Source organism: Neopsephotus bourkii, unplaced genomic scaffold (genome assembly GCF_033783945.1).
Source record: "Neopsephotus bourkii isolate Nb327-2 ecotype Australia unplaced genomic scaffold, CSIRO-AGI_Nbou_v1 NB_272, whole genome shotgun sequence".
NCBI classification, from domain to species: domain Eukaryota; kingdom Metazoa; phylum Chordata; class Aves; order Psittaciformes; family Psittacidae; genus Neopsephotus; species Neopsephotus bourkii.
This window is the reverse complement of record NW_026900781.1, coordinates 1,955,001-1,967,459: the sequence shown is the minus strand read 5'-3', so window position 1 is coordinate 1,967,459 and position 12,459 is coordinate 1,955,001. Positions and strand designations below refer to the sequence as shown.

The 12,459-nt window shown below is 41.9% G+C and overlaps 1 protein-coding gene across 3 annotated transcripts in view; it reads left to right on the top strand.

Moving 5' to 3' along the window:
- Positions 1-739: 739 nt before the first annotated feature.
- The window catches only part of SALL3 (spalt like transcription factor 3), a 25,182-nt gene continuing 13,462 nt past the window's right edge, over positions 740-12,459 (top strand). For 2 of the 3 annotated variants that reach the window (XM_061346375.1, XM_061346374.1), the window contains exon 1: positions 741-1,006. In XM_061346375.1, the coding sequence (XP_061202359.1) occupies positions 928-1,006 (79 nt within the window). In that variant the 5' untranslated portion in view covers positions 741-927. Of the gene's footprint in view, positions 1,007-12,459 lie in introns of all 3 variants that reach the window. The other variant, XM_061346373.1, reaches the window with a different exon arrangement.

Here is a 12,459-nt window from a genome sequence, read left to right as displayed (position 1 = left end):
TCACACGCACACAGAAATCAGATGCCTTGCAGATCAACTTCTGGAGAAAGACGGAGAGAAGAGGACGCAGAGTGATGTGAAGAAAGAAAGGAGGAAAAAAACCCAAACCAAAACCCAGAAAAGAAATCAAAGAAGCCGAAAGCAAAGGAAAAAAAAAAAAAAAACACAAAAAAACAAACTGAGAGCCGGGGGGCGGGGGGGGGGGAGGAGAGAAAGAAAGAAAGAAAAGCGAAGATCGTGACCTCCCCCAACAAGTGAACCTTGCACATATGTTGTGTAAAGTGTGTGCAAAACAGAGCCCTCCTGCGTGGTGCGTGTGTGTGTCGCTGCTGCCGCCGCCGCCGCCGCTGCTGCCGCCGCCGCCGCGCCCGGTGCCTCTCGCAGGCGGCGCTGCCGGTGCCGGGGAGACGCATCATTTGGCGGAGCGAAGCGGCTAATTGCGGAGCCCCGTCCTTCATTTACATATGCAGCCTGAGTCCGCTGGAGCCGCGCCAATCCGCGCTCGCCCCCAGCACCATTAATCGCCATGCATTATTCACAATCATAATTACCGAGCCCCATGCGCGCTCCGCGCAGCCGCCCCAGCCCGCCGCGCACACCCTGCCGCACCGCGCACACCCCGCCCGGCTGATCCCCCGCTCGCTCACCCGCTCACCCGCACTCCCTCCCAGTTTGGTTGGCTGGTTTAGCTCTGCTTTTTTTGTTTGTTTGTTTTGGGGTTTTTGTTGTTGTTTTTGTTTGGTTTTTTTGTTGCGTTTTCTGTTGTTGTTTGATTTGTTTTGCAACTCGACTTTTTATTTGCGAACAGTTATTTGCAGCCCCCACTCCCCCTCTCCCATTCCCTCGTTCCCAATTCCTCCCCCCTTTCCACCTCCACGTCGCTGATGCCTCTGCAAAAAGCAGAGTCAAGACGGCTCAGTTAGCAGCATGTCTCGTCGAAAGCAAGCGAAACCCCAGCATCTCAAATCGGACGAAGAGCTGCAAGCGGAGGTAGTTTCTGAGCACGGTAAGGGCTCTCGGCGCCTCTTTCTCCTTCTCTCTCTCTCCTTTTGTGAGTGTGTTTCGGATGGAGATAGGTGGATTTATGGTGATGGTGAACACGGGAGCGCAATTACTCTGTCGCGGGAGAATGGGAATTAGAGCAGCTGGGGGAAGAGGCAGCGGAACTGAGAAGTTAGCAGTTTAGCCAAGTTTTTGCAGCCCACCTCCTGACTAACCATCCCTTCCCGCAGCTCCCTCCTGGCCTCCCGAGCACTTTAATCGCGGCTGGGCTCGGCGGTGGGGCCAGGCCCTCCCTCGAGCAGCTGCAGAGCGGCACCCCGGAGCAGCGCCTGCCGCCTCATCCTCCTCTCCGCTGTGCATTTTTTGGTGTTCCCTTTTTTTCTCCCCCGCTGGCGGCTCGCAGCGGGCAGGAGCCATGTCCGTCCGTCCGTCCGTCCCCTTCCTCCCCCCGGCAGGAAAGTTGGGGCGGCCGGAGCCGGGGTGTCCTGCCGGGGGCTGCGGGTCCCGGAGGGTTCCGTGGGCAAGGGTTGTAGGGGCCCGGTGCGCCCCCCCGGGGTAGTCTCAGCGTGGCCGGTGCCAGGGGCTGCCCCGCGCCTCGGGGAGTCGCGTCTCCGGGCAGCCCGCTGGGTTTCGGGCTATCCCGGCCGCTGCCCCCTGTTGCCCGGAGGGCAGGGGACCCCGGCAGGAGTGGGCAGGGCCAGCGGGGCCAACTACATTATTTCCGAGATTGAGCAGCAGCTTCTCGGCTCTCCCCCACCGTGCGCCGCCTTTCCCGACTGTGCTGCGACTGTAGTTATTATCAGTGATGGGTGACACGGAGTGCCACCACCGCCACCAGCCCCTGTCGCGCCGGCTGCAGGCAGTGGGGAAGGGTTGTTTTCTCGCCCATCCGCCATTCCTCGCTCCCTCCCCACAAGCAGGCACACGCACACTTGCATCTGGGCTGCCCGGGCTCCTAGTGAACAAGTGTCCAAAGCGGGAAAGGTTTGGGCTGTAATCACTCCTTATTTCCACTTTGCTGTATTTTGTTTTTCGAGGAAAGGCCTACAGGGTTTTCTTTTTTCTTTTTTTTTTTTTTTAAATTCATTTTTTCTAACTTTTAATTTCCTTTGTAATCCTTGTCTTTGCAGTGTGCAAAGGCATGTTGCAGCCCAATCTCACTTTTCCTGGGCTAAGTTGAGAGCTTCCACTTCAAAGTTTTTCTTTTGCTCTTTGCGCAGAGCCCACTGCCTGCTTAGTTGCTCGCACAAGCTAGTGAGAGCCCCCAGTGTTTTCTGTGTAGGCCCCTCTCTCCACTGTTTTATCCTTCCCCGCCCTCCCTCCTTCAAAAAGAAAAAAAGTCATTCTCCTGCTTCAAAACTATAATGACTTCTAAGTTGCATCTGTGGGGAGAGAAAGGCAGCAAAGTTGAAGCCTGAGGAGGATTTTGACTATTGTATCTGAACTTTGCAGCCCTGAAGCTTAGGGCAGCGTGAATCCACTTCATCAGGTTAAAACATCTGTCAGACTGGCAAATCGTTAAGCCTCCTGCTCCTTCCCAGCGTATTTGGGGACCCAGGGAGCGAGTCCCACACTGCCCAGGGCTGCTGAGGGGCTACTGCCCCTGCTTCAGGAAAGCCCACTTGGGTGTTGACAATAACAGACACACAGAGAAATGCTTCCTCCTGTCACAGCGGAGGAACAGAGCAGTGCATTTTCCACATTTATTTCCTTTTTTTTTTTTTTTTTTTTTATTCCTTAGGAAACAGTGGTCCTGTAAAAGCAACTAAAATAGGCAAGCAGGTGAGAATTAGTATTTTATCATGTAAACAAGGCTCGTTGAGCTCAGTCTCTGTTGGGGTGGGACCTAGGTCTAAGAATTCATCATTAGCATTCTAAACTTTTACATGCCCTGAACCCATTTCAGCACAGAAAAATAAAACCCCACAACTTCATTATGACACTCCGGGTGAGTTAATAAATTAAAAATATATATAATTGTTAAACTAGGTTTTTGTTTTGTTTTGTGAATCTTATCTATGTAGCCATGTCACCCGAGATTAGAACAAGAGATATGCTAAAAAGAAACGCTTGCATATGGTGGGTAGATTAAGGACAAAGAATCTTTTTGTCATGGAAATGTTTGGGGGGTTTTTTCCCTTTTTGGGGGGTTTTGTTTTGTTTACTTCATCACATAGAATTTCTCACACTTGGTTTGTTTTGTATTGCCCTCAATGACTACATGATCAAATGAATGGATTTATTTCTGCCGAATGAGAAAGACAGTCTTTCCATCAAAAGGACTACATTGCATCCCAGTGAGGAATTTTAAAGCGTTATTATTGTGGTCCCTGAATAGCACAAAATCGGCTTTCACAGCAGCCCTAAAATGCAACAATGTAAATACTTTTCATCCTTGGAAGGCTGTTATCAGAATGTGCTATGTTTCCTTTTATTAAAACATATTTTAATTACTAGAGTGAAACCCGTCATAGTTAACAATTAACAAGCTAAAGTAGTGCTGTTGGGTTTGCACTTCCATCTGAGAAACGAGAAAGAGGTGGGGGCAGGACACACGAGCAGAGGGCTATCTAGTGCACATTAGTGTAATGTAAATCATTTACACGTTATATTAGGAAGCCTAACGATTGCTATACTGCAAGCAATTTTATAGGCCAGATATAATGAGTGCTCCAGATCTCGTGAATTAAAGCATTTCTTGTCAAGTCACTGTTCTTCGTTTCTGTTCACAGCTGTAATCAAGATATTGCTACAGTTCCTGAATGTATTTTGCAACAGGCCAAAAATAGTGCAAGAATATTTGTCGTTTTTAGAAAGCAAACTGTTCAAGCAGTATTATTTGGTACATGTGGCCTTTCCACTAATTCGGCTGTTTATCTTCAAAAGTGGAAGTTGTTGTTAACACAAGATGACACAAATGAAGCTTATTATTTATTTAATGGAATTGTGTTTAATATCACCTCAAAATAGATTTTATTAAGTGAAGCTTTTAAAAATGAATGTCCCATAAGCATAATCCTTGGAGTGAAGGGACACTCATAGTGGCAGAGAGAAGCCTGGCAGTTTGGGGAGCAGAATGGAAGATGAACATTAGGCCAGATTTTAAGTTGGCTGGTCTCAGCAGAACTTTCATGCTAACATTACTACAGAAGTTTAAGCATCAGAACAAGCAATTTTATAGCCAGCTTGGGGTAGAGCACAATACAAATGAATTCAATCAGGGCAGTGTCATGATGGTGAGAAACTGTTAGAAATCTGAAGATAATTAGCAATGTCATCAACTACAGATTTACACTCAAAATCGTTTGAAATTATTTGTTGAAAGTGAAATGCTAAAAATAAATTTTTTAATAATTTTGAAAGGAAGTGTTAACAAAACAGCTGGTGGTGATACAGTACTTGAATAATTGCATTGTGGAAGAGTGAACAAAAGATACCTCTTAAAAAACCCCAACACTTTGAGGTTACTAAATTAGAAGATATGATTGAAATCATTTAAAACCAGGAGCAGCAGGGCTCAGATGACTGCCTGTAGAATACAATAATCTCAGTTTCTCAGTAAATGTAAAGCATTGTAATAGCTGGAATTACATTTCTAATACACTTGCCTAATTCAACAGATTACAAACGAATCAGAATTAGAGGCACAATGAACATGCTTCAACTCTGATTAATTTTTATATTAAGCCATGGATGTAGCATTTGTACTTTGAAAGTAGGGATAATAAAAGGGGGGTTTTGTAATGCTGAAAAGTGATTTTTGGAGCGTGCAAGTGAGATTCTGGTAAAGGGTGATGACAAATGAGGCTTTGGACTTTTTCATGCGAAGTTTCTGGCAAAGATGTATCATTGTTTAGTCTGAGGTGGAAGATACCTTATAGTTAGCTTTATAATGACAGTTTTCTACTGTGCCGTTTGCAGTACTTTTTTAAAATACTGAACCTGCTTTTCTCCCCACTCTTACACAGCATGGTCTAAACTAATGAATCTTTTTCATCCTGGTAAAGTGAGATTGGGCTGTGTAGTTTTAAGCAGTTTGTGACTGCTCTCGGTATTCTTGTGGAGTGTGTACACAGACACACATGCTCCGCCACAGCAACGACACAGTTTGCTATGAAGCAACCAGCTTCGTGTGCGTGTGTGCTCACTCTATCTGCATGTACAGAGGGGAAAAACACATTTTGGAGGGACATTCCTACATACAAAATAGAGGTTGTTCCACATCAGTTAGACACTACTGCCTTTAAAACTTGAGAGGTCACAAGCAGCTCTCGGTAAACGTAACTTGGGTGATTTTTTGCAAGTTTTTGTTCTGAGGCAACTGTAAGAGGAGGCTTTTTGTTTTGGAAAATAAAGGCCAAATAAGTATTGCTGCGAATTGTCCCTTTGCTAAGAAATGGTAATTGAAACTTTATGTAAATAGTTTTGCTATTACAGTAGAGACTTAGCGTTCAAACTGTGTAACATCTGTATTTGTATAATTTTTTTAATACTTTTTTTTAACTGTGTTACCAATAGGAAAACATTTGGAATAATAAGGAAACGACAACAATCAGCCGATTTGCTGATATATGTGTAGCAATGAACGTAGACAGAACTGGGTCAGATTTTATGTGGTGGTGCTGGTCTAGAGCAGGTCTTACCATCTCCTGGGGTAGATATTAAAGCTGGTTTTTACGGAGTTGGAGAGAGGAAATTTTGAAAGGTGTTGCTTTAAATTCTGTGTAATTAAGCCATTAACATGCTTGCATTAAGCTGTTGAAAATTACTTCTTCTTGCCTAAGAAAGAGGGAAATCTGCAATTCAAAAAAATGGGTGGCATTAAAAAAAAAAAAAGTAAAAATAATAACGAATATTAATGCAATTTCTGAAAAATAGTTTGAGTCCTGGGAAGATTTTGTGGTTATCTTTCCTTCATTTGTTTTGTTGACTGCCAAGCCAGGACAAACATATCTGTTGACTATCCACCAGTCAGGACATGAGTCAGTCACTTTTGTTGATAATAAACCAGGTCTGACATGACATTAAAATAGTTAAGTACTGACACATTTTCCAAAACAAAGCACATAAAAATAATTTCCTTCATAATATTGCATTTGTAAAAGGAGAGTAATTTGCTGTATTTTTTTTTTTTCCAAAGGAAGCCTGAGTAAATCTAGTTCCAGCAGTAAATTTTTATTGAATTGTACATTTCAATGTAAAGGGCCAAAATCCTGTTTCCTGAGCCCTCTTAAAATATCCCACTAAAAGTAGTGAGAGTTTTCCATTAATTAAAAAAAGGAATTTAGGTCAAAATATACTTTAAGGAGCTGGTTCAATTCTAGAGCTGTTGGACATAGAGTACATTTCTTCCCAGAATTGGGAAAGCCAGAAAAATAATTGTTTAAAAGGATGAAAGAAACCCATAATGAAACACATTTAAAAAAAAAGTGTTTCTTTTAAGTTGAAAAGTGAAAAGACAGCAGACTAAAGAGGGGGGGTCTTTAGAAATACTTGCTGTAGTTAGGGTACATCAAGTTAGTATACTTGAACTCAAACATCCATCACAGGGTAAGCTAAACCTTTAAAAAAGATCCCTTCTGAAACTCTTGCCGACAGTCTTTAATACTGGGGTGGTGGCAGTGCCCTTCAAGACCCCCCCAAAAATTTAGACCCTGACACTAGGCAAGAAAGAAAAATCCACAAAATGTCCAAACTTTTGGCACAGAGAATGAGGCACACCAAAATATTTGGGAAGGAAGGCTGTTAACCTCCCCCAGCCAGCCAGGGTGGGTGCATGGGGTGTGGGTGCAGGAGGCACAAGTGGGTGCCTCATGGGTGGGTGCTGCCCTGTGTGGTCGCACAGCGGGCTGCTGCCGAAGCTCAGCCTGCATCCCGGGGAGAAGGTGGGATTGGAGAGTGCCAGAAAGCTTCCCCAGGACTCTCCCTGAGGGTGAGTAGTTAGAAGTGCTTTGACAAGGCTTGCTGATTTAACCTTTGCCTGCTTTGCCCTGCCAGGGGTGGCCACTAGATGTCAAGCTCATAATACAATTAGTACATCTGTGCAGTTGACCTTGGCAGCACGGCTTACCACTGTTCTGTTAAGTGTTAACACTGAATTTGAGTGTTAACTAGAGATCCCTCTGAGTTTGCTACATGCTGTACAGCTTATCAAATGCCCATCTAGTTCAGCACAAGTGTTTACAGTTCTTAAAGGAGGAAAAAGGTTTCCTTTTGTGAAGCCCAGCATCTTGAGCTGCTTAATTAACCCTGCAGGTGCTGCAGTATTTTTGTTTCAGTTAATCAAAAGCGACTTGTTCTCCAGTGTTTCAGGAGCCCCCTTCTGCTGGTGCCATCTGATAACTTTATTTTATGGGTTTGTTGGTGTAGTAATGTCTCCGAAACTGCAAATGATGAAAGCTAATTAATTTGTTCAGATCTTTGTGTGCTTTGCTATCCTGTGTAATACTGCAGCACAGGGAACGGTAAATGAGCAAAATGACTGAGCTGCACAACTGGCATTGGATCACTCTTGGTTTGCTCTTTCAAGCACTCCTGCACATGAGTAATTTTACTCAAAGGAGTAGTGCTGCTGAGTCCAGTACTTGTAAGTTCAGTTTTGAGATGCGTAGGAGATGCAGGATTGGGTCCTCACATTGACTTCTCTTATTGTGAGCCTCCAAACACGAATTTGTCAGCGTTTCTGCGGTTGTGCGGAAAGTGGTTGGCTTCATTCTGCAGAGTTACGTAGTTGAAGATGTAGTTAATGATACACTTTTCAAAATAGGAAATCCATGCAGAGTCTAGTGTTCTGCTTCTTTCTTCTAATTTATTTGTTTTGGTTTGTTTCTCTCAATGTCTTGTACATGTTTGCTATGTTAGAAGTGTTGACCTCAATTTTTTGTTAAGTTTCCCCATGAAACTTGATGCGTTCCAAATAAACTTAGCTCCTACAGACACCAGCATATTTGTACGCGAATTTTACACAACCCAGAATTAACATATAGATATGCAATAACAGCCAACCGAATAGCTGTTTATATAATTTTGAAAAACCTAACACAGGTCTTATTTACTGCGGTATCTTGCACAGATATCCCGAACAATTTGTGAAGCTTGCATCTGTTCCACGTCTGCATACACGTAGAAAGGTGCCAGTGCTCGAGGTAACGAAGCGCTTCACTCCACAGATTAGAAACTGCAAATGCTTCTAACAGAATACAGTTGGTGCCTGTGCCACAGGTGGCTCTTACTTAACAAATTCTGAGATTTAGGCTACTGAATAGATCAAACCGAATGTGCCAGGTCAGCACCGAGTTTTGCATAGCAAGAGTGCCCTCCACTGTTCAAATCCGTACTGACAGCTTTTGTGGGCTGAGAAAAAGGACAGAAAATTTTTGAGTCTGGAATTTCTTCTACATTGTTAAACACAGTAGGGGTCTCTATTTGTCTCCTCCTGTTTCACAGCTTGGGCTCAGTATGTGATAATTCATCTTTCTTTATGGGATTCAAAGCTATCATAAAGAGTTAAAAAGAATTAATTTGCAAGAAAATAAACGTGTTCTGACAATTTAAGAAAACTTTCTTTAAAAGCTCTGTCAATTGTAAGAGATTATAAAGCTAAGGAAAAAGTAATAGTGTTCTTCTCAAGGACCAATACGATGTTACAAGGCTGCTATTTCCAAATGAATATGATTTTGAAAACAAATTTATAGAGGTTTAAAGTATATTTTTGTTACTTTATTAAAATTGTGCTTGGGGGAAAGTAAATTAGTGAATTCTGATGATAGGAGTAGTAAATAGTTGTCCTGTATGGGCGCGCTGTTCTCAGAGTTCTATTTGTAATATTGCTTGTTTAAATATACAAAAGTGCTGTGAGCTGCACTTTGGAATGACTATTGGATTTGCATGTGAGAGCATTTTATACATCTGTCTTCATAGTTAGCAGACATTTTATCTTTAGCTGATGTTAACAAACACATTTTTTTCTGAAACTCCTTCACAGTTTGTACACTGCTTTTCAGTGGAAGATCAGTGTTGCTTTCTTTTTCTTCCTGAAAGAAATTCCTACATTTAGAAAACATTTAAGTCTTGATAAGTCTCGATTATGCAGCTCTGAATGTAGGCATAATAGAAATTCATGCAACACTTTTCCATGCTTTCATTTGTATTATTGCACAGTCTAAAAAGAAGCTTCAGAAAAAAATTATTCACACATTTCTTTGATTCCTTTACAAGACACTTTTGTTTGAATGCTTCAGGAAGGTATCAGGATTCTGAAATAGATGAAAGCCTAAAAAATGTCAGTTCTCTTACCTGGTTTTATTCAAGTGTCTTATGAATCATACATAATTTTATGATTCTGTTATACAGAATAACAAACACAGCTCTGAATTGTCAGAGAAAGTGATTGTAATAGCCCTTACTTAACATAACTGAAAAGGTGATTTTCAGGTCATTTACATGTACAGTACTAGAAGTGATTTAAGTTGGGACAGAACAGAAAGATCCTGGAGGGCAGATGAAACACGGTGGTCGGCTGGCGTTTTTCCAGACTGGAGAAAGGGGGCATTTAATAAACAGCATATTTTGTCAGAATTAACCTGACTAGGATGTGATGTTTCATTTCAGTCTGTTTCACAGGAGTAGATGGCAGTGTTTTTGAAGCATCCATTCATTATGTTTTCCCTTGCACAGCACGCAGTAGGCTTTCGTCTTACAGGCCAGCACCATCCTCACTGCAGCCATGCATTGCTCCAGCCTGAAAAGCGCTTCGTGGATACACTTAGGGAAGGTGGCAGAGCAAAGCCACCTGGCATCAACCCCTTGCACCCCCTCACTGAGTCAGCAGAGCACCTGAGCCGCTTCAGGTATCACCATCCCAAAGTGACTTTCTCAAAACACCTCTGTTTGAATTTCTGTGAGCTAATTTTAGGGGCAGACCCAAGTGACAGCACTGTGCTGGAGCCACCGCAGCTTGGTGGCTTGGTACCTGCTCAGGAGCTCGCCGGGAGTACCGTGTGAGAGATGCTGCCTACAATTTTTCACCTGTTTTCCTAGGGTAAGCTTTATGTGCTGCAATTCATCTTGCATCCCGTAGCAGCTTCAGATTAGTCTGTTAGCTGTTAGACTGCTAATGAGAAAAAGAAAATAACTGAGAGGTTATTAGTGGCTGAGATCCTGACTGCTTGACAAAACTCCCATTCAACACCTTTTGTGTAACTAAGAACTGCAAAATCCAGCTCCTGTCTGTAAGATTAAGCAAGTGCTCGATTAATTCCCCCAAAGTCCTTGAAAATTTTTACTGCACCACATGCTCACTGTAATAATAAAAATGATTGTTTTTCTTCAGGAGAGATAAAAGAAAAAAAATGAAATTATTCAGTACATAATGGATTTAATCACTTTGCAGTATATCAGAAAATGGATGCAGGCTATAAAACATAAGGAAACATGGAAAAATGCTGTGTTTTCCTGTAATAGGTATATGCTGTAACTAAAACTGACTTATTTTTTAGTTTCGTATTTAAACACTTAAAACTTTTAGTAATCTGGATAATATTTTGGTACTGCCTTCTGTCATTTATAAAGTGATTGAGCATTAAGAAACACCAAAAATACCCTTTCATGTGGAGGAGGCATATACTTTTAAGCTTTATTCCCTGTTGAAGTCAGTGAGGACTTCCACTTCAAAAGCAACAATAAATGCATTAGTGCTTTCATATTAAACAGTAATTCTGAAAGGGATGTTGAAAACCTCATTTGTGAAATACTGGGACCCTGTTCATTTCTCCAGTACGCATACGTATATTAAAAAATACTTACCAGTCATCATTTTCAGTCTTGCTTTCTTCCCCTCTGGAGTGCTTGTTTAGGACAAGACCATAAAGACTGCTGTTTGAATGAATAGTTCATACTCTTTCAATCCTGTTAATTTCAGTGGTGTTTTAATATGAGCAAAGGCTACTCATTTGAGTAGGAGTTGTTGGACTGAGACGGTAGTCTGTTGTTCTGTGAAACATCTTGGTAGCCTCTGTGTATACTGTCAGCTATGGCAAAGCAGCATTTACTTTGATGCCACCTGTGTCACCTCCTTACCTACCAGTCCGAGAAAGAAGCGCCGTGAGACATCAAACTTGTTTGGTTTCTTAAGAAGTGCTAAAAGAATGTATCCTAAATGGAAAATACTGTGGTGAGGTTCTTTGTATGTGTAAAGTTGATTTTTTTTTTTTTTGAAAAAAAAACAAAACCCAAAACTTTAATGACTCTCCAACATCATTATCTTAAATATTTTTCAAAAGAAGTTGTTGAATATTTCAAGACAGAGAATGAGATTAGTGTACTTGGACTGCTCATTTGAAAAGTATTCTCACTGTTTTTAAGGCTGGGGAGTTGAGAGAAAGAGGAATGCACAACAGAGCTGTAGGTTCCTGGGTAATAGGGTGCAAGCCTGATCCCCCTGAGATAGCACAAAACTAACCCTCTGTTTCACTGAGAACAGAGCTAAGCACTGATTGTCTGCAAAATACCTATACTGCTGTTTTCCTTTTGTACTTTTTCACAGGTTGTATTTCAAATGCAGACTGCTGCTTCTTTGGATTTGTAAATTAGTACACTAGGCTGGTTATTATCTCAAAGTGCTGAAAAGGTCCGCATTGATATCTCTTGGCAGTGGGCATCAGAAGTTTAGGTTTCTATTGTAAGCTTACACATTATATGTATTAGTTTTGACATTTATAGATCATGAGACTGTCTTCTAGTGCAGAAAATTACACCTGTTTTGATTGTAAATGCTTACATTTGGACTTGGTGATTACTGTACAGTGTCTGAAATAATTAGCTTGCTGGTGTTTGATCAGCTCGTTCTAGATCAGAAGACAGCCATATTTGAATGGCTGCATTGCCTGAATCTGTCACTAATTACTTAAGTCTTTTGTGCAAGGTTTGTTTAGAGAAAGCTTTCCTTAAACAAAAGAATAGTAATATATAGCTAAAAAGCTGGAAGAGGAGCCGTGCAGTTTGCAGCTTCTTTTAGAAGTAATCCTCCTTTGCAGCCATGCCATAATAGTAGAAGTAGCAGTAGTAGTTGTAGTGGTAATAATAATAATATTATTATCAATATTAATATTAATATTAGATACTAGTACTACTACTAATAACAATAGGCAACTCTTATGCAGGTTGCCAAGGTTTGCAAATAAGCACTGGAAGATATTTCAGTGAAAGCCTTAGGCGTGACACGGTGCCTCCGTGAGTGGTCGGTACTACCAACCAGGGAACTCGGCAGATTCTGAGGATCAACTCCCCTGACTGTAAAAATGTAAATCTGTAGCGTAAATAAGGATTTGTTTGAGTTGTCTTAGTTGGGAAAGACTCTGGAGAGAGCGAGCATGTTGGTGGTTCGCTGATCTGTACTCCACATGCTTTCACAAAGCGAAATCTGAAGTACACCTGCGAATGTGTTTTGGAAGCCTGCTT